The 26567-nt window shown below is 36.5% G+C and overlaps 1 protein-coding gene and 1 long non-coding RNA gene across 3 annotated transcripts in view; one reads left to right on the top strand and one right to left on the bottom strand.

The window, feature by feature from the left end:
• LOC141580542 (uncharacterized) overlaps nucleotides 1-11350 on the bottom strand; it is a 76090-nt gene extending 64740 nt beyond the window's left edge. The window contains exon 1 of the long non-coding RNA XR_012512729.1: nucleotides 11239-11350. This is a non-coding gene — a long non-coding RNA (uncharacterized LOC141580542). The remainder of the gene's footprint in view (nucleotides 1-11238) is intronic.
• SLC27A6 (solute carrier family 27 member 6) overlaps nucleotides 1-24734 on the top strand; it is an 89519-nt gene extending 64785 nt beyond the window's left edge. The window contains exons 10-12 of one of the 2 annotated variants that reach the window (XR_012512726.1): nucleotides 15713-15826; nucleotides 16199-18878; nucleotides 21726-24725. Coding sequence is in view for 1 of the 2 variants with exons in the window: in XM_074381839.1 (XP_074237940.1) it covers nucleotides 15713-15826; nucleotides 16199-16249 (165 nt within the window). In the remaining variant the exon portion in view is untranslated. Of the gene's footprint in view, nucleotides 1-15712; nucleotides 15827-16198 lie in introns of both variants that reach the window. The other variant, XM_074381839.1, reaches the window with a different exon arrangement.
• Nucleotides 24735-26567: the final 1833 nt, after the last annotated feature.

The following is a 26567-nucleotide window of genomic DNA, read 5'->3' as shown; positions in this document are numbered from 1 at the left end:
AGAATATTATGTGATCATAAAGTAACAAATTGGGCTAACATATACTGATTCATAAAGCCATACTATAAATTTAAAAATTCATATTGCTGACCAATTTATACAATATGATAACTTTATGTAAACATTTTATAAAACTATATTATATATATATATATAAAAATACATAGACATATCTGAAAAATATTGTACTAATACGGTGATTACGTCTAGTGAAGAAAGTTGTATTTTGGCATTGATAAATGTGGAGAGTTGTAAAGAAATGGAAGGAAGATGAAGGGAGAATATTCTAAATTTTAAATTATTCAGGTGATAGAAATACTATTATTATATCAATACTTCAAAGTATATGATGTAAAAGTTTAAATTATCTTTCATTTACACCTTTACTTCTAAAAGTTAAAAAAAACTTCTAAAATATATTATAAAAATACTTCTAAAGTATATGATGTAAATGATAAATGATGTAAAAATATTTCTAAAGTATATGATGTAAAAGTTTAAATTCTCTTTCATTTAAACTTTTACATCATATACTTTAGAAGTATTTTTATAAAAAAAAAAATCACCTGAACAATTTTTTTTTTTTTTTTTTTGAGACAGAGTTTTCGCTCATGTTACCCAGGCTGGAGTGCAATGGCGCGATCTCGGCTCACCGCAACCTCCGCCTCCTGGGTTCAAGCAATTCTCCTGCCTCAGCCTCCTGAGTAGCTGGGATTACAGGCACGTGCCACCATGCCCAGCTAATTTTTTGTATTTTTAGTAGAGATGGGGTTTCACCATGTTGACCAGGATGGTCTCGATCTCTCGACCTTGTGATCCACCCGCCTTGGCCTCCCAAAGTGCTGGGATTACAGGCTTGAGCCACCGCGCCCGGCCCCTGAACAATTTAAAATTGAGAATGTATGAGAGGAAACATTTATTTAATCTCTTTCATTTTGTATAACATTTTTTCCATCACAAATTTACATAATGTTTATAATGGAAAAATTTCTTGAATTAAAAAATAATTAGAATGTGAGTATAAAAAGAGAAAAAGATTTGCTCTATAAACACAGCTGCATTACCATTGCAATAAACTAACCTAAAGTTATAGAAAAGAGCTAAATTATAAATATATATCAAATAGTGACAACCACAATGACAAAAAGTCTGAGTCATGGTAGTTACTTCTTACAAAGTAGAATTCAAGTGAGAAATATTTTTTAAAAAATAATAGCTTTAAAATTTAAAGTAATTTCAGGCATGAAGTATTTCATTTAAAAATTAATAGAATTGTACAATATAAACAAAAGCTTTTAGAAAAATATTTCAACAAAACTACCATCACAAATAACATAAACTTTAACATATATATATATGTATTTATGTTTCTGTGTATGGGGGTTTGTATGGGAGGGAGGAAAGCAGTATGACCTATTCCCCCGTGATTCCTTTTTAAATTCCCATGGAATATTTACCAACATTTATTAGATTCTAGACAACAAAGAATATTGCAATGAATTAAATATATGTATATAGGCTACATTATCTGTTTACAATACTATAAAATGAAGTATCACTAATAAAAGAATACTTTGATATGTATCTAACACTTGGACAGTAAAAATATTTGATCTATACTAGCATGGAAATTAAAATTATACATTATTTATGAGTTAATTATTTTAATTATTCAAATATTGAACACCAGTTACCAGGTGACTAGAATGGTCCTGATTGTACAATAAAATTTCTACAGTTGTATAGCTTATTTTCCAGAGGCAGGCAATAGGCAATTGCAAAATTTAACCAGTAAATGATAAGATAACTTCAGATAGTTAGACATATAACAAAATCAAAACAAGTTAATTAAAAGTGTAAACAGTAGGTGGATCAGTAATAAATAGCTTTGTCAGGAAAGATCCCTCTGAGGAAGTGAATTGAACTTTAAATAATTCAGGGGCTAGATATACCAAGAAAAGAATGACCCAGGCAAAGGGACATCAAAGTCCTGAAGACAAAAAGAAACTTGACCTTTTCTAAGCCAGTGTTTTTGGAAAAATTGTTTGTTGAATAAAATGGGTGGTACGAGATAAGGGAGTTAGAAACTATAGACATACGTGAGGCAAAGAAGATTGGATATTATTTTCAGTTTAAGAAAAAGCCATTGCAAAAACTTTGAGTAAAAAAATAGCAAGATACAAATTTTATTAAAGAAAATACTTTGAAGAATTCTGCTTCTGATAATTGCTGAGTAAGTTTCTATCATACTGACTCTCCTATACACTAAACTCTGACAAAATATGAAAAATAACTACTTTCTAGTAAATACTCTTGAAAGCAACAAAATCTTCAACTCTGAAGCAAAGTTGACTTTGAAGAAGGAAATGACATTGTGTAAATTTCATTTTATCAAAAGTCTTTATACCTATTGGAGACCCTGGTCTACACCATGAAAAGTTAAACTGTAATAGAAAATATGAACTTACTGCTACGAAGAACCAGAGAACAGAGACTGGAACAACCATCGCCATGGAAAAGTGAATGATAGACTTCCAGAAAGGAGACAAAGAGAAAGCCTTCAGTTTTGTAGTATAAATTATTTGTGTATGTTTGACTGATGTTTAAATGACTCATGCCTGGGGCAGAGTCTAATCAGCCCAGTCAAGTCTAGAAGATCTGATCTGAGATTTGAACTTCTGCCTAAGAACAAATTTGCAGTTCTGAGTTTGATCACTTTAATTGCCTGTTAAAACAAAACCAAACAAAAAATAAACACTCTTCAGAAGGCCATAACAGAATCCACTACCAATACAATACAGCATCCATAATGCTTAGGATGCAATTCAAAATTACCAGACATGACAAATAGGGAAATATGACTAATTTTAAAGAGAATACAACCAATGGGGGCTGAGATAACCCACATGCTGGAATTAGCAGAGGATGGTTTTTAAAGTGGTTGTTAAAACAAATGCTTCTTGTGAATGAAAAGATAGGAAATCTCCTCCAATAAATCCTAGCTAGAAAAATAACCAAATGGAAATTCTGGAAATGAAAAATATGGTAACCAAAATTTTAAAATGTACTTGTTGAACTAGCCAGCAAAATGGAGATGACAGAGAACCAGTCGGTAAACTGGAAGATAGAAAATTTATTTGAAGAAATAATGTCCAGAGTTTCTCACATTTGACAAATATGCAAGAAGCTCAGTGTTACAGGCTGAATGTTTGTGTCACCCAAAATGTTTTATGTTGAAACTCTAACCCTCTATGTGATGATATTAAGATATAGGGCCCTTGGTAAGTAATTAAGTTTAGATGAAGCCATGAGGAGATGATTGACTCTCCATGACTGAATTAGTATCTTCATATAAAGAGGAAGAGAGTAAAAAGCTCTCTTTCTCTCTCTCTCTCTCTCTCTCTCTCTCTCTCTCTCTCTCTCTTTCTCTCTCTCTCTCTCTCTCTCTCTCCATGTGTGCCATGTGAGGATACAGTAAGAAAGTAGCCATTTGTAAACCAGAAAAAGGATCCTATTCTAACAAATAGGATACATCTATTTTATTAGTTCTGCCTCTGTAGAGACACAAATAGGCCAGCACCTTAATTTTGGATGTCCCAGCCTACAAAATGGTGAAAAATAAATATTTGTTGTTTAAGCCATTCAGTCTATGGTATTTTGTTACAGAAGCCCAAAGCTATGAAGATACTCCACACCTAAAATTGAAAAAGTGCAAAGAAAACCATAGATAGGCCATTAAAATCAAACTACTCACAAATAAAGATTAAAACAAATTCTTGAAAGGAGTCAGAAAAAAAAATTACATAATGGAATAACAGTTTGAAATATGTCTCACTTCTCATCAAAGCTCTAAAGGACATAAGAAAATGAAACACTTCTTTAAGATGCTAGATAAACAAAAAACTGTCAAAGCAGAATTCTATAGGCAATGAAAATATCCTTCAAGAATAAAGGTAAAATAAAGGCCGCTTCAGATAAAAGATGTCTAGAAGAATTTATAGCTAGGAATCTTGTCTAAAGAAATGCTAAAGGAGGTTGTTTAGACTAAAATAATACCAGATTTGTTTCCTGATGCTGAATTAATATCTGTTATTTTCCATTGGATTTACCATTATTTATGCTTATAGTTGCCATTTGTATTTCATCTATGGTAAGCTTAAACCAAGAAGACAATGTTACAAATTTTACTTTAAATCGTTATATACTTTTTTTAATTGAGAGAAATAAAATAATCTTTTATATTTACCCACATATTTGTCATTCTAATAACTTTCATTTCTTCCTGTTAATTCTTCCCAAATTACAGTAAATTTGTAGGTAAATTTTAACATTTATAACAAAAGCCAAGCTTGAACCACATCCAAAATGATCTTTCTTTGACGTTCCTGTTGTATCTGTTGCTGTTTTACTGGTGAAGGGATTTATTACTGGAAATGTGGCTTTCATGCAAAGAAACTTGCAGCAATGTCTTCAGTAAATTAAAATCTAAGTTAAAATGCAGCACTAAAAATGTCAGTGGAGTTTATTTTATGAACTTCTTGCCGTGCTTTTCCTTACTCAGAATATTTGCTTCTTGATTTAATGTAGCTTGACATTTAATCTATGTAAACTATTTGACTGTAATCCTTTTAGAGATAGAATCATAGCTCTGTGATTACTATCTGTGTACTATGTCACATTTCAACAATGAAGTGAAAGTGTTGAAAATGTGAATGAATAAGTGTATCTCAGTTCAACACACCTAACCTTGTAAACAGTGATAGCTCTTTCTCCCCCATAAAATCACTACATGAAGTCTTTATTACCTTACTCGCCAGCATCCAAAAAAACATAAATATTTCTCAAGGCTAGAGTGTAAAACCAAACTTTTGTAATATTTTTTAAAATGCATATTCCTGGTTGTCACCCAGTTGTACTAAATCAGAAACTCTAAGTGTAAGTGTTGGGAATTTGTATTTTTTTTTTTTGACAAGGATTTTGAATTCTGGTCATGTATAATATTCTGTTTCTTTGTTCTCATTCTCTGTCTCTGCCTCCCAGATTTTCCTCCAAACCCTCTTGCAACCCCAGACCTAACTAAGTACATCAAATTCCTTATAAATCTTCAGTGTATTCCTAAAGCCATCTTTCAAAATATTTGCCTTATTAGAAACCTTGTGTTCCTGGAGGATACCATTTTACTTTTGATCCACTGAAGTGGAGGCTCTAACTCTCATAAACCATACATTGCTGTCAAGAGGTGGTGTGTTTCTTGTATCTCGTGGTCCCTTCTAGGCTATTATGCTTTCTGTGCCTATGAATGCCCTTCCATTTTGCTGTAACATGCTCACCTCTTGGTCCTTCTGCCTCATTCTCTGACAAGCTCATCAAAGGGTCCACAGCTTCCTTCTCACCCTAATTCATGTTATCAGTCAATACAAGTCTCCATCTTATCATCTCAATGTTTTTCCACTTTGACTATAACATACTTACCTATGCTTTTCCAATCTTTCATTTTCCACCCTCCCCGACGCATTCGGCTGGTGGCCTCTTTGAACTGAATTTAGAATATACAAATCATCAGATGGGGACACCATCATTTTCATAATATCCTAAACAACTTACATATATATGCCAATTATCTTTATTCTTTTTGCCATGGAATGAATGTCTTTTTGTTATCAAAAGGCATTCTCATAATTTATGTTTCAGAACCCATCTTCTCTCCCCCTTTTAAGAATCATTTCTGAATATCAACAGGATGGCAAAATATTGGGCTCAGGACTCTCCCTTTACCCACAGACATACCAAATAAACAGTTAAACTTGGATCAATACCCTCTGAGAAAGATCCCGAAACTATTTGAGCATCTTCTGCACACTAGACAACTTAGAAAATACATCAAAATTGTTAGAGAAAAACTGAGATAGCCTCACTATTAACTCTACCCATAACACAGTACCATGTAATCTGAAAGGAACCCCCATTTTCCAGCTTTGCCCCAAGGAGTGAAGCGTCCTGAGGTACTAGCCCCTGACTTCACTACCTGGAAGCTGAAGGGAATGAGTGACTAACACTCAAATATTCACTACCTCCCCAGGACCATAGAAAACGCAATGAAAGTTTCAAGAAAGTGTGCAAGCACTTCTCACATCTCTTATTCTAGCTCATTGCAGACTTCTCAGGAAATCAAGCCCAGCTTTTCGTTCCTTTGTGGAAAGGTAGACAGTACATCTAAAGTTCCAACTTTTCCAGTGCTGTCTGCGCATCTGGCTTCTAACTAGCTTTCTTCCCGGAGCCGAGAAGGCAGACAATCAGTAGTTCTCTGGACACTTAAATGGGCATGTATTTACTTTTCTTGGCTTCTCTTTTCTAACTTGCTTCAACAATAAAACCAAGCCTCCAGCTTTTCCCTGGAATAGTTGGACCATACATCTATGCTACCCACACAACCTTTCTGGCTGCTATCTGAGAGTCTGGCTTCTAATCTGCCTGTCTTTGTGAGCTAATGGTGCCCAGCATTTGCTATGCTTGTATGGGGACAGAGAGCAAAGCAATGTTTTGAAAGTGATGCAATCTGAATGAGCATGCAGGCCTTTGTCACAGTTCCCTTTCTCAGCTCAGTGAGGAGCCAGCCAGCAATAAATTCCCACTTTCAGTCTCCTTAAGGAGAGAAGGAATTGGGTTACACACCTACCACAACTTTTTCAGGTGATACAAAGAAATAGAAAATATTAAAAAGTACCAAACAGAAATCATAGAGCTAAAAAATACAATAACTGCACTGAAATAGAACCCTTCACAAGAAGGGTACAGTAGCATACTATAACAAGCAGAAGAAAGGATCAATGAACTCAAATAAATACAGGTCATTGAAGTCATCCTGCTATAGGAGCAAAAAGGAAAAAAGAATGAAAAAGTGAAGGTAGCTTCAGGAACTTATGGGACACCATCAAGCCACAGAATATATTTATTCTGGGACTCTTAGAAGAATATGAAGAAAAGGAGAGAAAGTTTATTCAAATGAATAATGGCCGAAAACCTCCCAAAACTGAGTACAGAAATAAACATCCAGATCCAAGAAGTCCTCAAATGAAACATCAAAGAGACACACACCATGACACATTATAATCAAATTTTTAAAGATTAAAAAAAAGAATTCTGAAAGCAGCAAGAAAAAGTGACTTATCATGTACAAGGAAACCCCAATAAGACTGAGTGGTTCTAAATTCTCAGTAGAAACCTTACAGGTGAGAAGAGAGTGGAATAATATGATCGAAGGGCTGAAGGAAGAAAACTGCTAACTATAAATACTATATGTGGAAAACTTGTCCTTCAAAAATGAGGAGATAAAGACTGGCAGAGAAACAAAAGCTGAGAAAGTTTACCACCTAGACTTGCCTTACAAGAAATACTAAACAAAGTTCTTCAAGTTGAAATGAAAGGACACTAAACAGCAACAGAAGAGCATAGAAAAGTGCGAAACTCATTGGCGAAGATAAATATATAGGCAATATTACTATAATGGCAGCGGGAAAATTGCTTTTAATTCTAGAATAAAAGTTTTAAAACAGGTATTAAAAATAACTATAACTAAATTATGTTAATGGATGCACAATATAAATGGGTGTATCTGGCCGGGTGCTGTGGCTCATGTCTGTAATCCCAGCATTTTGGGAGGCTGAGGTGGGTGGATCACGAAGTCAGGAGTTCGAGACCATTCTGGCTAACACATGGAACCACATCTCTACTAAAAATACAAAAAAAAATTAGCTGGGAATGGTGGCTAGCACCTGTAGTCCCAGCTACTCAGGAGACTGAGGCAGTAGAATTGCTTGAACCCAGGAGATGGAGGTTGCATTGAGCCAAGATCAGGCCTCTGCACTCCAGCCTGGGCAACAGAGCAAGACTCTGTATCAAAAATCCTGCTACCTGACTTCAAACTATGTTACTATGTTACAAGGCTACAATAATCAAAACAGCATGGTATTGATACCAAAACCATGGTATAGACCAATGGAAAAGAACAGAGACCTCAGAAAGAACGCCACACAACTAAAACCATCTGATCGTTGACAAACCTGACAAAAGCAAGGGGGATAGGATTTCCTGTTTAATAAATTGTGTTGGCAGAACTGGCTAACCATATGCAGAGAGCTGAAACTGGATCCTTTCCTTATACAAAAATTAATTCCGGATGGATTAAAGTTTTAAACATGAGGCCTAACACCATAAAAACTCTAGAAGAAAACCTAGACAATACCATTCAGGACATAGGCATGAGCAAAGACTTCCTGACTAAAACACCAAAAGCAATGGCAACATAAGCCAAAAGAGACAAATGGGACCTAATTAAACTTAAGAGCTTCTGCACAGCAAAAGAAACTATCAATAGATTGACCCGGCAACCAATAGAATCGGAAATAGTTTTTGCAACCTACCCATCTGACAAAAGAATACTATCCAGAATCTATGGAGAACTTAAACAAATTTACAACAAAAAACAACCCCTTCAAAAAGTAGGCGAAGGTTATGAACAGAAACTTTTCAAATGAAGACATTTATGCAGCCAACAAACATATGGAAAAAAAGCTCATCATCACTGATTATTAGAGAAATGCAAATCAAAACAGCATTGAGATACCACCTCACACCAGTTAGAAGAGCAATCATTAAAAAATCAGGAAACGACAGATGTTGGAGAGGATGTGGAGAAATAGGAACGCTTTTACACTGTTGGTGGGAGTGTAAACTAATTCAACCATTGTGGTAAACAGTGTGGTGATTCCTCAAGGATCTAGAAATAGAAATACCATTTGACCCAGCAATCCCATTACTGGATATATACCCAAAGGACTATAAATCATTCTACTGTAAAGACACATACACACACATGTTTATTGTGGCACTGTTCACAATAGCAAAGACTTGGAACCAACCCAAATGTTCATCAATGGTAGACTGGATAAAGAAAATGTGGCACATATACACCATGGAATACTCTGCAGTTCATGTCCTTTGCAGGGACATGGATGAAACTGGAAACCATCATTTTCAGCAAACTGACACAAGAACAGAAAACCAAACACCACATGTTCTCTCTCATAAGTGGATGTTGAACAATGAGAACATATGTACACAGGGAGGGGAACATCACCAGGGCCTAGGGTTGGGAGGATAAGGGAGGAATAGCAGGTGATGGGGGAATTGGGGAGGGATAGCATTAGGAGAAATAGCTAATGAAGATGACGGGGCGATGGATGCAGCAAACTACCACCATGGCTTGTGTATACCTATGTTACAAACCTGCAGGATCTGCACATGTACCCCAAAACTTAAGTATAATAAATAAATAAATGTAAATACTGATATCAATAGCATTTTGGGTGGTCAGAAGAGGTAAAAGTGTACTCTTCCTGCCTGCAAGTTAAATTGAGCTGTTATCTGCTTAGACCATTATAACTAAAAGATATCACACATAAGCTCCATGTTAACCATTTAAAAAAATCTATAGACATTGCACAAAGGAAAAGAGAAGAATTAAAACTTATCAATACAAAAAAACTGAAACACAAAGACAATAAGAAAAAAAAGAAATGGAAGAATTACAAGACAAACAGAAAAGAGTTCACAAAATGACACTAGTAAATCCTTCCCTGTCATTTATCACGTTAAATGTAATTGGATGAAACTTCCCAATCAAAAGATATAGAGTGGCTGAATAGATGAAATTTGAACTGTATGTTCTCTACAAGAAATTCACTCTAAATTGAAAGACAGATTGAAAGTAAAGAAATAAAAAAGATAATTCTATGCAAATAGTAATCAAAAACTGCAGAAGTGGGTATATGTATATCAGACAAGTAATTTAAAGGTGAAACTGTCCCTAGAGACCAACAAAGTCATTATATAATTATACAAGAGTAAATTCGACAGGAAAATATAGCAATTGTAAGTATCTATGCACCCAACATCAGAACATCCAACTATATAAAGAAATACTAACAGATTTAAAAGGATAAATCGACAGCAACACAATAATAGAATACTTCAATTACCACATTTTCAACAAAGGAAAGAACATCCAGGAAAAAAAAATTGATAAAGAAGCAGCAGAAATTCACTACAGACCCAATGAACCTGAAAGACATACATAGAACTTTCACTCAACAGGAAAATATAAATTCTTCTCAAGTATATATAAAACATTCTCTAGGATATATCACATATTATGCCACAAAACAAGTGTTGCCAATTTAAGATTAAAATTATACTATTTTGATCAGGGTTCTCCAGAGAAATGGAACCAATAGGTGATAGACAGATGATAGATGATAGATAGATAGATAGATGATAGATGATAGATAGACAGGAAACTTATTATGAAAATAGGTTCATGTGATTATGGAGGCTGAACAGTCCCGCAGTATGTCATCTGCTAGATGGAGAACCAGGAAAGCCAATGATGCAATTCAACCTGACTCAGAAAGCCTGAGAACCAGAGGAGACAATGTTGTAACTCCCAGTCCAAGGCTGAAGACCTAAATATTCCAGGAGTGGGAGTTTAGGGATGCTGTTCTAAGTCCAGAAATCCAAATGTCTGAGAACCAGAAGCTGTGATATCCAAAAGCAGGAGAAAATAGATGTCCTGCCTCAAGAAGAAAGAGAGAAATTTGTCCTTTCTTCATGTTTATGTTCTACTTGGACTAGCAATGAATTGATGGATGCCCACCTTCATTTGTAAGAACTGATTCTCTTTACTCTGTCAACTAATTCAAATGCCAGCTTCTTCTGGAAACATCATAGCACACCCAGTTATAATGTTTTACCAGTTATTTAGATATTCCTTAGCCCAGTCAAGTTGACACATAAAATTAACAAACACAAATTTACCTTTTACTAACTTGGCACCTAAACCCACTCCTTAGCCCATACTTAATCTTCAAATAAATACAATGACAAGGTCATAATACCGCCTGACATGATAAAGCTATCCTGAATAAAACAGAAAAAGCACAGACCCCTTTCCCAGAAGAGAAGATAAAGTATTTGAGTGATATTTACTCTTTTCATTATATCCCATAACTTAAATACTATAATGTATAGTTAACAATACTTAAATACTAATATAAAGTCAATATATCTTATACATTATATAAGAAGAAAAGACAACAAAAGTTATCACACACATACACACACACAAATGAAAACAATATATTCAGCCAACACTGTAACTCTCTTCTTGGTCTGTTGACTTACAGGCATGAGGTCCCCAAGTGGCCAGGTAGCAGTCTTAATTTCTGGTTTAAATCAATCATTGTGATATCTCCTGATGGAAGCACTCCTTCTTCTGGAGCTAAGACCTCTTAGCCAGCAGAACACAAAACTGTGGGAACAGGAAGCAAAAAAATTTGCTAGTGCGTCACTGTGGTAATGATGAGTAATGCCACTCTTATTTCCATTCCTTGGTTCCTGATTCTTGAATCTCAGCTATGAGAGAAAGAATACCATCTATTATACACTGACTTAGATAATATGCACCCTTTTGGAGAACACTACCCCAGTCTTGCAAAGTATTGTCACCTAACTGGCACTATCACTGTTTCTTCAAATGGACATTCCACTGTCCTATCAATCCAGCTGCTTCAGGATGGTGAGGAACATGATAAGAACAGTGAATTCCACAAGCCTAGGCTTTTTATCCTGCTTCTTTGTCTGTGAAGTGAGTTTCTTGGTCAGAGCAATACTTTGTGGATTACTATGATGATAGATGAGGCATTCTATCAGTAAACAGATGGTAATTTTGGCAGAAGCATTGCATGTAGGGAAGACAAATCTATATTGAAAGTATATATTCCAGTAAGGACAAAATGCTGCCCCTTCCCTGAAAGAAGTGAACCAGTATAATCAAACTGTGACCAGGTAGCTGGCTAATCAGCCTGGGGAATGGTGCCATATTGAGCCTCAGTGTTGGCCTCTGCTGCTGACAGACTGGGCACTCAGTGGTGGCTGTGGCCAGGTTGGCCTTGGTGAGTAGAATTCCATATTGCTGATCTTATATATATAACTTCTATTCCTGCCACCATGGCCACTTTGTTTATGAGAATGAGTGGCTGGGAAAGAGGGTGATTGGTAGCCAGAGATCAGGTCATTATATCCACTTGATTATCAATGTGGTGATGTCACGAATTAAAAAAAAAAAAAGAAATACGCCTCTGCTGAAGTTACCCTTGATAAGCATTTACATAGGACACAAACATCTTGACCTTTCAGAATGGCTTGTTGACCATTCAGAATGATACATCTATATATCTCTTTCCAAATTTCTTCATCATCGTTTTTCCAATAATGTTCCTTTGCCCTTGACCATCCAGCAAAACCACTGAGTACAGTCCATAAATTGGTATATAATAACACATCTGGTCATTTCTCCTTCCAAGAAAAGGTCTTAGTGCTGCAGTTATCCACTTTTGGGTGGTACTTGCAGAACCATCTGTAAACCAGGCGGAAATCTCTTCCTCTGTCAACTAATCATAGGTAACCATCCGTGAGGCTGAGAGTGCACAGCAGGAGACAGAAGGCAGTGTAGCAGGAGCTCGGACCATGAGTTTTCAGGCTATTTCTTTACACAAATTACTTGTGTTTTCAGAGTTTTCTCAGGGCCTGATCACCTATATATCACTTCTATTTGATAATGGAATGCTTGCCCATATGGCTTGATGGGTCAGATAATGCCTCATTCATGATAAGCAGCTCAGGTCACATGGTAATTTGGTGGTCAATGATCAAGTTCACAGTTTCTGCTAACGCTCAGCAGCAGGCCTGTGATTGAACCACAGGGACTTGCCAAAGGCTCCAAATAGCATCCCGAAATACCCCTGACACTTCAAGTCCCATTGGCTATGCTGGATCATAAGACACAATGATCTGCTGGCAGAGCACCTTGCACAGAAGCCTAGACTTGTTGCAGAGCCTTCTCTTGGCTCTGACTGCCACTTAAGACTAGCAGCTTTTTGAGTGGCTCATTAACCTCGCTAGAACAACACAACCAAATGAGAACGATGACAGAAATGAAATCAAATGGCAAATGAAAAACTGGGGCAAATAGCTGAAGTTAACATCACAGATAAGGGGTCATTTCTTAAATGAAAATCTCTTAGGTCTTGTTTAGTAAAGATAAGTAACACCGTAGAAAAATGGGCAAAAGGCATGAACATAGACAAACGAATTCCTAGGTGTGTAAAAAAAATTCAACTTTATTTATTATAAGAGAAATACTGAAATTACACTTATCAGATTGGCAAAAATTCATGTTTCCCAACAGTTGGTAAATGAGGAATCTGATGGTCTCATATATTGCTGATGGGAACATAAAATTATATAACTCTATGGAAGTCAGTTTAGCAATGTCTATCAACATTAGAATACCATGTGTCTTTGACCGAACATTCTCATTTCTGGGAATGTATTCAACAGATGCATCTGTATTTATAAAGGAAGAAATATTTACAAGGTCATTAATTTGAGCTTGTAATAGCAAGCTCAAATTTGTGATGTGTAATAGCACAATGTTGGAAACAATCCAAGAGTGCATTAATAGTGGCTATTTATGATACATGTGCTAAAACTACAATAAAAATTAAGCAACTTCTGTATATTAATTTGGAAAGATTGGCCGGGCGCGGTGGCTCAAGCCTGTAATCCTAGCACTTTGGGAGGCCGAGGCGGGTGGATCACAAGGTCAAGAGATCGAGACCATCCTGGTCAACATGGTGAAACCCCATCTCTACTAAAAATACAAAAAAATTAGCTGGGCATGGTGGCATATGCCTGTAATCCAAGCTACTCTGGAGGCTGAGGCAGGAGAATTGCCTGAACCCAGGAGGCGGAGGTTGCGGTGAGCCGAGATCGCGCCATTGCACTCCAGCCTGGGTAACAAGAGAACAAGAGCGAAACTCCATTTCAAAAAAAAAAAAAAAAAAAAAAAAAAAAAAAAATTGGAAAGATCTCCCAAATATATTGTTAAATTGAAAACTTCAGGCATTAAAGATATATCTTGAATCATGAGATATTGTGGATATAATACCAGCTTCATGACTGCTCAGACTTCGGCCTACATCTGCTGCAAAACTCTTTTTTTTCTCTAGGACCCATAAAAGACCCAAAAGTCTTTTGTTCCACCTGATAAATGTGTCAAAGCAAGTATGAAATTGTGAAACTGCTCCCCAAACCTTGGAGACTTCCCACATGCTTTACTATTTTCTTAGTGGTAAGACAGTACAAGAAACAATAATTTATCCTTTACTTTGGAGAGAATATCTCAGTACGACATTCCTTACAACTGGGCTTCTGTATCTCTAAAAACTTCACTGATATGTCAGGCCCTTGAAACTTTGTAGAATTTGTCTTCTTCCTTCTAAAGTTAATGTAACATATGGAAGCAAGTGTTCCAAGATAGTTGACATTTTTTGGATCATTCTGTAGGATAAAACTAAGTTTCCAGGGAACTACCATCATGCACTATATGATCCCTCTACTTTATGCAGGCACCAAACTGATAAATTGTTTGACGATATGATATAGACTTCTACACCTGCAACCTTTAACTCTCTCAGGGTGGTACAAACCTCTGTCATTTCTCCAGGGATATAAATTTATTATTATTATTATTTTTTGAGACGGAGTTTTGCTCTTGTTACCCAGGCTGGAGTGCAATGGCGCGATCTCAGCTCACCACAACCTCCGCCTCCTGGGTTCAGGCAATTCTCCTGCCTCAGCCTCCTGAGTAGCTGGCACTACAGGCACACGCCACCATGCCCAGCTAATTTTTTGTATTTTTAGTAGAGACGGGATTTCACCATGTTGACCAGGATGGTCTCGATCTCTTGACCTCGTGATCCATCCGCCTCGGCCTCCCACAGTGCTGGGATTACAGACTTGAGCCACCGCGCCCGGCCATAAAATTATTTTTCAATTTTGATGTCTATCTTAGACTGAGCACACAGAATTCAAGGGCTGCTATTTGCATTTTCCTGCTGCTATTGATTTTACGCTGTAGGTAAAGAAAGCAGGAAATGACCACAGAGTATGTCTGTGAACCCATCTGAGCCACTGGGAGGCCAATAATCACTGTAACTGCTGATTCTTATTTACTCCTATTCCAACACATGGGCCATGATTTATTATAGTTCTCGGTACATTAAAATCAGCCTTTGATTCAACAGTCCTAAAAAGCTTTGGGTATTTGTTTCCCCTAAGTAAATGGCCATAGGTCTCTCTGAGGAGAATAGGAAATTTCTACTCTATAATTGCTGAGATAATACAGAATCTTTCTTTTTGGGGACCTACGCTCTTTAGTTAAAAAGGGCTTACTGTGCATTTCTTCAGGGGAAGGGGCAGCAAGAGTAAGAAATACTGATTGGTTTCCCCAAATGTTCCTTTAAGCAGTGTAAAGATGAAGGAGAGGCGGAGAATATGAGAAATGGAATTCCTACCAAAATCCAAGTTGCCAGGACAAAATAATAATAATAATAATAATAATGGGGGAAAGGTGACTTTCCAATTTTCATTTTTAAAACGAGTAATGTCCATAGGAGAATGTAGACAAGAGGAGCTCAAGAAGAATGGAACTTGCATCTGGAGAAGAATTTCTCTGACCTTAGCAAAGGAGAGATATGTGAGAAATGATAAGAATATTTCAGAAATAAAATCAATACTACAACTCCAATTTCAGCAGGAAATTAGTGAGAAAGCTGTTGAGCTTCAAGAGGCCAGGAGGCTGGGACTGAGCAACATTTCAGTGGCTAACTGCATGCATCTTTGGGAACCAGACAAAACAATGACTGAGGTAATTGCATGGCTAGTAACCCAACGCTATCCTTCCTCAGATAACTTTAGCACACTCTGAAGAACTTAGACTTAATATCCAGGGAAATGCCAGGAGAAAGGAGGCCAAAATTGCCTGAAATTAAGTGTTGTTATCTTGCTTTTTAAAGGGGAAATTAGATTAATTGTGGTTAGAAGTAAAATTTAAATTCCCTAGAGGGGTAACTTAATTCTTAAAACACAGGAAAAATCACCAGGATGAATCTTTAGAGATAGCTACCCAGAGGGTCATCTATCCACCAGTTGTACTTCTTGGGATTTCTAGTATGATGCACAAGGTGGTTCTCTTAGAATTGACAGATATTTTGCCTCTTTCTCTCTGTTGGTAAATTAGGCTGGAATGGGAGGAGCAGCCAAGAGATTTCATCAGCCACAGTGTGCATGATGGATGAGAACACGGGACACATACCAGTGAAGGGCAGGTTGTATAATAATGTTTTGCTAACAGAGATTGGGAATGCAAATAATCAGGGCGCTCATGTGCTATCTTTTTCACTGTGACTCTACTTTGTGCTATTCATTGCAAGTGCTAGTAAGTGGATATCTGAGAAAAAAAATGTCATTTTCTACAGACATAGGTTTTAAAAATTGTGAAAAATTAAATTCTTAATATATTAAGAGTTACAGTATTCAAACCATGTATCATATTCTTGTTCAGAAACCCAAAAATATTAAAGATGATACATGAAAGCTTATGCCAAAAATGCAAAAGTACAATGAACAAATTCATGTGAGACTGAGTTTAGTAAACAAAAAGGCAATTCTTTTTTGATATTACCACAGAAACCCAATAAGAGAGAAATGTGATCTAATTGGCTTAAATCAAAGATAATTATGAAACCAATTTTCATAAATTTGCATTAGGCAAATATTTTGGGATTAATAAGAAGCCAAACTATTATGCTTATAATGGAAGTCTATAAATGTTCAAATATTTTTTATCAACATCTAAGTATCTGATTTATCTATTTTCTTACCTTTGTAGCCTATTTAAATAAAAAATGAGAACATTATTTGAAGCTATTATGATATAATTGTGTGTTATATGAAAGCATAAAAAGACGTTTGGATCAAATAGAGTTTGCATTAAAAGACATCAACTGTTTTCCAGAAAACAGGGGAAAGTTCTATATATACATTATATAAAAAAACAAAGTAATAAATCAGGTTTCTCACATACTTTATAGAAAATATTACTTATTGACACCGGGCTAAAAAAGACTGTGTGCATAACCCATAAAAAACCCCAGTCTTATTGTGAGAAAACACCAGACAAATCCTAAGTGAGAACATTCTACAAAATACCTGACCAGCATTCCTGAAAACTACCAAGGTCAGGAAAAATGAAAAATAATAACTAAATCTAATACGATATCCTGAATAGCATCCTGCAACAGAAAAAGACATTAGATTAAAAAAACAAGGAAAATTGAATAAAAATAAGAACCTTGGTTAATAATAATGTATCAATATTTCTCATTCATTGTAACAAATATATCACACTAATTTAAGGTGTTAGTAGGGGAAACTGGGTGTTGGACATATATATGAGTGCTCTCTATATGGCCCAATTTTTCTGAAAATATAAAAGTATCCTAAAATAAAAGTTTATTTTTTAAAATGTCCCCCCCCCCCAAAAAAAATCCTGTGAATCTATTTAATGTACTGCAGTATGAACATGATTTCAGAGAGTGAGCAGTTAATAAATGTTTATAAGACAGTTCAATAAATCAGTGAGTGCCCTTCTGAGGTTTTCAGATTTACTTTCTGGCACTACAACATACTCTAGGCTCACCTTGCTTCCTACGTGCCCCAGTCCAAGCATCAGCCATTCCTGTTTCTTTTTATTAGAGAATAGAAGAATCCAAGGACTGGGTTGTTACTGGTATTTTGTTGCTTCTAGGCCCTGCCAACTCGCTGACAAAACAAGGAAATATGCCTGCTTATATTAACCTATGTATATATATGTATCTATGAATATTTATTTGTGTAATCATATATATTTATATTAAGCTAAACATTAGTTCATATTTAGGACTCCAACTCAATAACAACAAACAAAAAATGTTTGTTGCATTTATCTGCAGAACATAAAAATTGTTTTCAGCCTTCATTTTGCAAAAACAGAGATGCCTATTTTTCTAATTTCAGGGTTATATTGTGCAATGTGATTTCACTTAAATTAATCAATGGAAACACTAATTCAGAAAAATGATACTTAAATTTATAGCCATTGACTTATTTAGATAATAATTGACTTTATAGCAGTAGAAGTGATGAAAGATAAATTTATTTTCCCATAAAAAGTATGATTTTCGTGGAGAATAACATTACTGAAGGGATGAGTTTCCAAATTTTATTAATCAATATATTATAGCAATTATCATAATTAACAAAACAAATTATATTCCTCAATATTATTCATCATAAACCTATCTAAATTCCATGTCAAACAATCAGCAAGTTAATACAGTAATGAATAGTATATATAACATTTATTTACTTTTACTTAGCAGACTCCAGGAAGAGGGAATGTGCTTGGTTGGGAAAGGGTTGAAGGGGAACATAAGAAGAGATGAGTTGTACATAAGAAATTTAGAAAGATAACTCCTTGAAGCTTCATGCTGAGGGAATAGTTCACTGGAGTGGAAGTGGCAAGATACAGAGGTAAGAGTCTCTAATTCCAAAAAACAAAACAAAACAAATGTAATGAAGACTCAATTTGTTTAACTTCTTAAGCCTATCTTAAGTGGTGGCAGTTATAATGATAATGCTGATTTTACCCTCTTCCATTCATAAGGAACAGTAAAGTTTGTGTAATTGATCTTCCCTTGAAGGCTAAAACTTGTTGGTCTTGGTAATCTCTTCATTAGTGACTTACTAAGAATGAAAATGAGAAGAGGAGTTAGAGCAACATTGTCAAATAGAAGCATTCACTGATCGTCATCCCTGCAGGAACAACAAATTGAACAACTATCTACATAATAAAGCACCTTCATAAAAGCAAAAATCAGGTGAGTGGTCACAGTACCTGATTTTAACTTACATCACTGAAAGAGGCACTGAAACGTGTGGGAAAGAAAGTCTCAAATTGTCGATGCCACCCGTTGGCAACCGCCTGGCAGTGACCACATGGGGTAGACAGAGAATCTGCATTTGGGGAAGGGAGAGCATAATGATTGTGAGATTTTGCACTGGAACTCAGTACTGTCATTACAGCAGAAAGTGACACCAGGCAGAATTCAGCCAGCACCCATAGGGGAGTATTTACACCAACCCTATACAGAGTGGAATCACCCATTCCAGCAGTTGGAATCTGAGTTCCGGAAAGCTTCACTACCATGGGCTAAAGTGCTCTGGGACTCTGAATAAATTTGAAAGGCAATTAGGGCCACAGGGACTGCAATTCCTGGCTAGGTCCAGGCGTGGTGCTGGGCTTGGAGCCGGTAAACAAGGGAAACATGTGACCTAACAGGATATCAGCTGGAGCAGTCAAAGGAGTGCTTGCACCACCCCTCCGTCAACCCGAGGCAGCCCAGCTTACAACTCCAGCAGAGACTCCTTCCCTCCGCTTGAAGAGAAGAGAGGGAGAGTAAAGAGGACTTTGTCTGGCAACTTGGATACCAGCTCAGCCACAGTAGGATAGGGCAATGGGAAGATCCTGAGGCCCCCATTCAAAGCCCTAACTTTCAGACATTTCTAGACACACCCTGGGCCAGAAGGGAATCTGCTGCCTTGAAGGGCAGGGTCTTGTCCTGGCAGGATTCATCACCTGGTCAGTAAAGAGCTCTTGAGCCCTGAACAGTGAGCAGTGGTAACCAGGCAGTACTTGCTGTGGGCCTCAGTGAGACTCAGAGATGGGCTGGTTTCAAGTGTGACCTAGCAAATTCCCAGCTATTGTGGCTGTGAGAACTTCTGCTTGAGAAAAGGAGAAGGAAAAGTGAAGTCTGCTTTGCTTTGTAGCTTACCTACCAGCTTGACCACAAAGTAGACTCTTGGGGCCTCCAATTCCAGGCCTTGGCTCCTGGATGACATTTCTGGACACGTTCTGGCCCAGAGGGGAGTCCACTGCCCTGAGTAGAGAGTCCCAAGCCTGACAGCATTCACCACGAGCTGACTGCAGAGCCCTTGAGCCTTGAGTAAACATCAGCGGTAGCCAGGCAGTATTAATTGTGAGCCTGAAGTTGTGGTGGCCATGGGGGGAGACTTCCTTGCTTGCAGAGAGGTGCAGAAGAGTGGAAAATACTTTGTCTTGTGGCTTTCATGTCAAACATGAAGGAGAAAATAAATTCCCTCGGTTTTTGTTTCTTAGACAAACAAAAACTGAGGAAATCCGTTAACACCAGATCTGTGCTACCAGAAATGCTAAAGGGAGTTCAATCTGAAAGAAAAATACATTAATGAACAGTAAGAAATCATCTGAAGGTGCAAAACTCACTGGTAATAGCAAGTACACAGAAAAGCATACAATATTATAGCACTATGGTTATGGTGTATAAACTACTTATTTCTTGAGTAGGAAGAATAAACAATGAACCAATCAAAAAGAGCATCTATGAATTTTCAAGCCATAGACAGTAAAGTAAGATATAAACTGAAAGAATAAAACATTAAAAGTGGGGAGACAAAGTTCAAGTGTAGAGGTTTTTAAGTTTTATTTGTGTTTGTTTGCTTATGAAATCATTGTTGTCATTAGTTTAATATAATGGATTGCAAGATACTATTTGCAAGCCTCCTGGCAACCTCAAATAAAAAACATACAACAGATATACAAAAATAAAAAGCACATAATTAAAACACAAGATAACCACCTTCACTAAAAGAAAGGAAGCAAATAAAAGAATGAAGACCACGTAATGACTCATGCTTATAATCTTAGCATTTTGGGAGGCCAAGAAGGCAGGAATACCTGAGGTCAAAAGTTCGAAAGCAGCCTGGCCAATGTGGTGAAACCCTGTCTCTACTACAAATACAAAAATTAACTGGGTGTGGTGGTGCACACCTGCAATCCCAACTACCTAGGAAGCTGAGGCAGGAGAATCACTTGAACCAGGAGGCGGAGGTTGCAGTAAGTGGAGATTGTACCATTGCACTTTAGCCTGAGCAACAACAGTGGAACTCCATCGACCATAGCAGAAAACAAATAACAGAATGCAGAATGGCAGGAGTAAGTTCTTACTTGTCAATAATAACATTGAATGTAAATGGACTAAATTCTCCAATCAAAAGACACAAAATAGCTAAATGAGTTTAAAAAAAAAAAACCAATGATTTGTTGCCTACAAGAAACATATTTCATCTGTAAAGACACACACAGACTGAAAATGAATAGATGCAACTTTGATGAATGTTTTCGAATCAGCAATAGTGAATGATTTCCAGCCTTAAATTATGTCCAGATTAGGGTCTGCATCAATTGCTGATCTATTAAGATCAAATACCAGGTGGGTGAATGTGACCTTGACAAACTAAATGATGACTTGGTTAAGGGGCTGAAGTAATTAGGTTGTATTTAGAGTTATAAAGGCAATCCTAGCATTTTCATTTTCAAGGCAAAGAGATTCAGGATGTCCAGGTGAATTGCCTATTGTTAGTAAGACTTTAAATGCCAACCTTCCCTCTTCCTGGTATTTGTTCATTTGTGGGATGAAACCGTGGTGGAACCATCTCATAAACCAGATGGCTGTCGCCCATGTTTTCTGATTATTTTGCCATAACCGGGGCCAAAAAATTTTGTTTTTCAGAGCACTTTATACACTGCACCTGATTTTATCATATGCCCTACAGTGTTTCCACAAAGTACCAGAGTTGATCTGTCCTTCTTTGTGATTTTCTGGTGTCTCCTTTGCACTTGAATGTAGGTTCTATTGGGCATCTTCATCACTGCAGTTGGAAACTTGCTTTGGATGGCTTCCTTTCCCCTTCATCAACTGCTTCAACTCTGCTGGAAATATGATACCAGTTTCTTCATTGGCAGATATCACCTTTCCAGTAACTTTATATTTTTCAGTCCAATCCTATTCCTAAATCTAAGTATCCTTTATTTGCAGTAAATGACTTGCTTCACTCATTTCAAGGGGATCCCTTGCTTAAGTCTTATAGGCACAATGCTTTTCAGTGCAACACATGCAGTCAAAAGCATCACGTTCATGTATTTCACCTGCAAATGTAATGCCTTTTTCATCTTATCCAAACACTTATCATGCACTGTGGCCATAACGTTTGCAGCTTGAGGTGTGACAGCAAAACTAGCATGAATTTCTTTCCTTTCTTTACAATGGTATGAATGAAAGATTCCCTCTTACTGTAGATTTTAGCAACCTCAGCATGTAACATTTTTCTTTCCTTATTAAGTTGAGAACTTTCAGCTTTTAGAAGATATTTTATGACTTCTTTTTGACATGTCTGAATTGCCAGTATCACTACTCTTGTGCTTTGAACCTTTTTAAGTAAATTAAGGATCACCTGAAGCCAGTCACTGAGATACCACCACAGTTGATCTGACAACCCACAGGGCAACTAAGTGACTAACAGGTGGGTGGTTTCTACAGTGAAGATGCTGAACAAAGGGACGATTCATGTCCAGAGCAGGACAGAGTGTGACAGCATGAGATTTCATCATGCTATTTAGAATCACACACAAGTTAAAAACTTGTGAATTGTTTATTTCTGGAATTTTTCACTTAAGATTTTCAGACTACGGTTGACCGCAGGTTACTGAAACCTCAGAAAGCAAACCTGGGACTCAAGGGGGACTACTGTATGCCTCCTGACTTGTTAATATACAGCTCCCCTCATAGAGTTTATTTCTCCACAGAATTAATCACTTACACCAGGAGAATACAACACCTTCATGGGTTGATGCCTGAATTCTTTTCCTATTACCGTATAGAATTATATTTACATTGTGCTTTGAAAAATACAATTGTCTAGCAAAAACAATGTTATTATTTCAACAACAATTCAAAAGTATAAATTTAATGAAAAGAGAGAATGAGAAGTTTCTCTCATAGTATTCGGCAGCATTTGAGGTTTAGGATTGAAGGTCTTCAATAAAGAGAGGGTGATGAGGATGAGTTAGCCATTTTTAATTATTTTTGTGCATTTTTTCTTGAGGTATAAACTTTCAACCACCATGTGACTAGAAAGGAACAAGCTGTAAGTGTGAATTATTTTCTGCTTCAGCACATTTCATTCCTCATTTTAAAAATCTGAAATTTAACTTACATCAAAAAATTAATAAAATTACACATACACAAAATATCTGGCTAATGTTCATATTTCTGTCTTACAGCTGTGCAGATTAGCTTTTACTCTAACTGAATGTTTTTGCCCTCCAATACTATCTTTCTTAAGTGGAGACATTTTCACTTCACAATTCACCTAATTGCAAGAATTCCACATCATTTAAACAGCTTCTCCTATAAATATTCATTCTTATATTTGCCCTTTCCTTGTCTATATGAATTTGAGAATAAGACTTCACACTTGTATTTCTCTCCCAGTTATCCCAGGAATTGCCCCCTCACCTCCTTCGCTTCCCTCCTCACCACCCGCTTAACCAGCTAGGGCAAGAAGTATCCATTACCTCCAGGTAGGCTTATTAATTATGGCAGAACACAGAAAAAAAAGAGTCAGTACTTAGTTGCTGAGCTTCAAAAGCTTAAGCTGGGAAGTCAGTCAGAGCCAGTGTTTTCTGTCTCTGCAGATAATATTCAAGTTTGCCAGACTGTAAGGGGATAGTTAGAGTAGAGTTAGATGTTGGCGTGATTTCCACAGAGGGGTGTTTTGTGCCCTGGCTGAAATCTCAGGCCAAATGCCAGAGAAAGAAGAACAATAGAAAGCCTAATTAGAGGATGGAGGTTTTGAAGAGAAGTTCAAGTAAATCCTTGGGCAACAGCAAGATCCCAAGTGCCCCTGCATGATATATACAGTGCGGGCAGGAGTTGCCTGTGGCAGATCTGAGCAAAAAGGGTCTGAGAAATCCTGGGATAATTATTTTTGTGCCAGTATGACTTGGGAGTACAGCCTTGGAGTATTTTTCCAAGCTCCCTTGAGAGGTATTTCAGTAATGAAAGAATTGGAACAAAATGCTTTAAGATTGAAAGGAGAAAGACTCAACCGCAAGTGATGTAGGCTAATTACCTGCTAACGAGATAGGATAATATGATGATGTACATTTCCACAGATGCCACCATGAAGTGATCATAGTGAACAAGGACTGATTTCATCTCCTGTGCACTTTTGTGACCTGATACACTCACCAGTCACTACTTAGCTTTTCTCATCTTCTCCCATGTTTACTTTGCTGAAGGATAGGTATTATTTGTTTGTTATAAAACTTTTAACTCAGATAGCATCTGCCTACTTATTTATCAATCCAGAATATTAAGAATATTTGAACTTGATTTGTGGAAAAGGTTGAGTCAATTTAGAGTATCATGTGCATATGGATTGGTTTACAAATTAATTTTTAAAACATCTCTTAAATAATATAACTCATCACAGTTTAAAATTGCAGTATACTAAAAGTTTATTTAAAAATAACAGAATATGAATTCTTGAAATGATTATAGTTCAGAGTGAGAGATGTTTGAGATGAATGTAAAAAAATTAAAAGAAAAATAACCTATTTTTAAATGTTGCTGATGGTGATTGAACATTTGAAAAGCAGATGGCTCATAGCCTTAATGTGCCAGGGCTCAGTAATCTGTGTTTTAACAAGCAGATTGTTAAATCTAATTCCAAAATTTGAGAACCACTGACCTCTCTATCTGCCAGTAGAGCATATTGCATTGATTTCTATGTTCAGAAAACAAACTACTCTAAATGCCTTTTTTGCTAATATATTTGTGTAAGCAGATATAATAACTCAGAGAAATTATTGTACAGTGATTTTGTTTGACTTTAAAAGTTAGTTCTTTTCCTATAATTATGTGATTATCCAGGTTATATAAACCTATATATATATATATAATACAGGTTATATAAACCTATATATATTTTTTAAATGACATAACAATAGTGCAAAGTGGAGTATATCTCCATTGTCCAGAATGGTACCTGGCACATAGATACTTTAAAAACAATGGTTTTTGTAAGAATTAATGTTATTTCCTTTTCTAAATATTATGCTGATGTTAATGCAATTTAAAATTGCATTATCTTAAAAACTCATAGGGAGAATGTGGTCAACAAAAAAAGCCACAACACTTTACTTTTGACAATATTTCTGTGAAATCTTCTTTCTTACTGCATTTTCATATTTTCTTTTTCACTGAAGTACAAAAATTTTTGATTAATTATATCTTGTACTTTCTTCTCCTCTTCCTCTTCCTCCTCCTCCTCTTCTTCTTCTTCTTCCTCCTCCTCCTCCTCCTCCTCCTCTTCCTCTTCTTCTTCTTTTCTTCTTTCTTCTTTTCTTTTAATGAAAGAGGCTCCCTATGTTGCCCAGGCTGGACTCAAGTGCCTGGGCTCATGTGATTCTCTAGCCTCAGCCTCTCAACTGGATGGGACTACAGGTAGCATCATCATGCCTGGCTACATGTACTTTTAAATCAAGCTGCCTGCTAATATTTTTTTTAATCTTTTGTTGGTTAGTCTCAAAATACAAGATAATTTGACCAGGTTGTCATAGTGTATAGCTTTTATGTTAGAGGACTAAAAGCAACAATAAAGAACAGTAACATCCTATGGGTATAAGTATCTAATTTAAAAAGTTTTTCATATTCTGTGGAATGGCTATTGATGTCACTATGTCCTGCCAGGTACTCAAGGTAAGTTAAAAATGCTTAACTGACATTTACAGTTAGTACTATTTTTATTTGACTAACATAGAAAGTAATGATAACCAAAAATCAGCATGTGTTAGAGAGATTATAATATGGATATTGTGGCTGATAGAATAACATGTCCTCAGCATCCAAAAGATGTCTATGCCTTAATTCCTGCAACTTGCATATATGTTACTTTAAATGCAAAAGAAATTTTGCAGGTATTATTAAAGATGTTGAGATGAGAAGATCAGCCTGGAATTATGCAGATGGGCCGAGTGTAATCATTGGGGAGTTAGTAAGGGAAAGGAGGCAGGCTGGTTAGAGATATGAAGATAAAAGCAGAGAGATTGGAAGGTGCTAGGCTGTTGGCCATGAAGCTGGAGGCAGGTGCCCTGTGTCAAACGATGCAAGTGGGTCCTAGAAGAGGGACAAGGCAAGGAACAGCGTCTCCCCCTAGAGTCTGCAGAAGGAATGCATACACCCTGATCTTAGGACTTCGATATTCGGAGCTGTAAGATAATAAGTTTGTGTTGCTTTTACACCACTTAGTTTGTGGGAATTCACCACAACAATTGAAACTAATATAGATGCCAAGTTCTATGTCAGGTCAGTAGGGGCCTACCCCATGTTTCTTAAATCTTCTTGGAAATAGCGCTTCATGTCATAGGATTCTGAGATGGCTCGCTCATTAGGAAGCAAGCAATATGAAGAACCTAGAGCATGAGGTTTTTAATTTGGAAAATAGATCCCTCAGGAGATCTCTGCTTCCCCAACAAATTATGTGCATTTGCCTGGGCAAATTATCTGTATCTTTTCACAGTTTCCCAAAACAAGTCCAGGGCTTAACAAAAGGTTAAGAATTATACAATTAGAACAATGGTTCTAATTCTGATTTATTTAATTTCTGATTCATATTTATTTAATTTT

Source organism: Saimiri boliviensis, chromosome 1 (genome assembly GCF_048565385.1).
Source record: "Saimiri boliviensis isolate mSaiBol1 chromosome 1, mSaiBol1.pri, whole genome shotgun sequence".
Classification (NCBI taxonomy): domain Eukaryota; kingdom Metazoa; phylum Chordata; class Mammalia; order Primates; family Cebidae; genus Saimiri; species Saimiri boliviensis.
The sequence above is the reverse complement of the archived record's forward strand: the minus strand, read 5'-3'. Positions and strand labels throughout refer to the sequence as shown.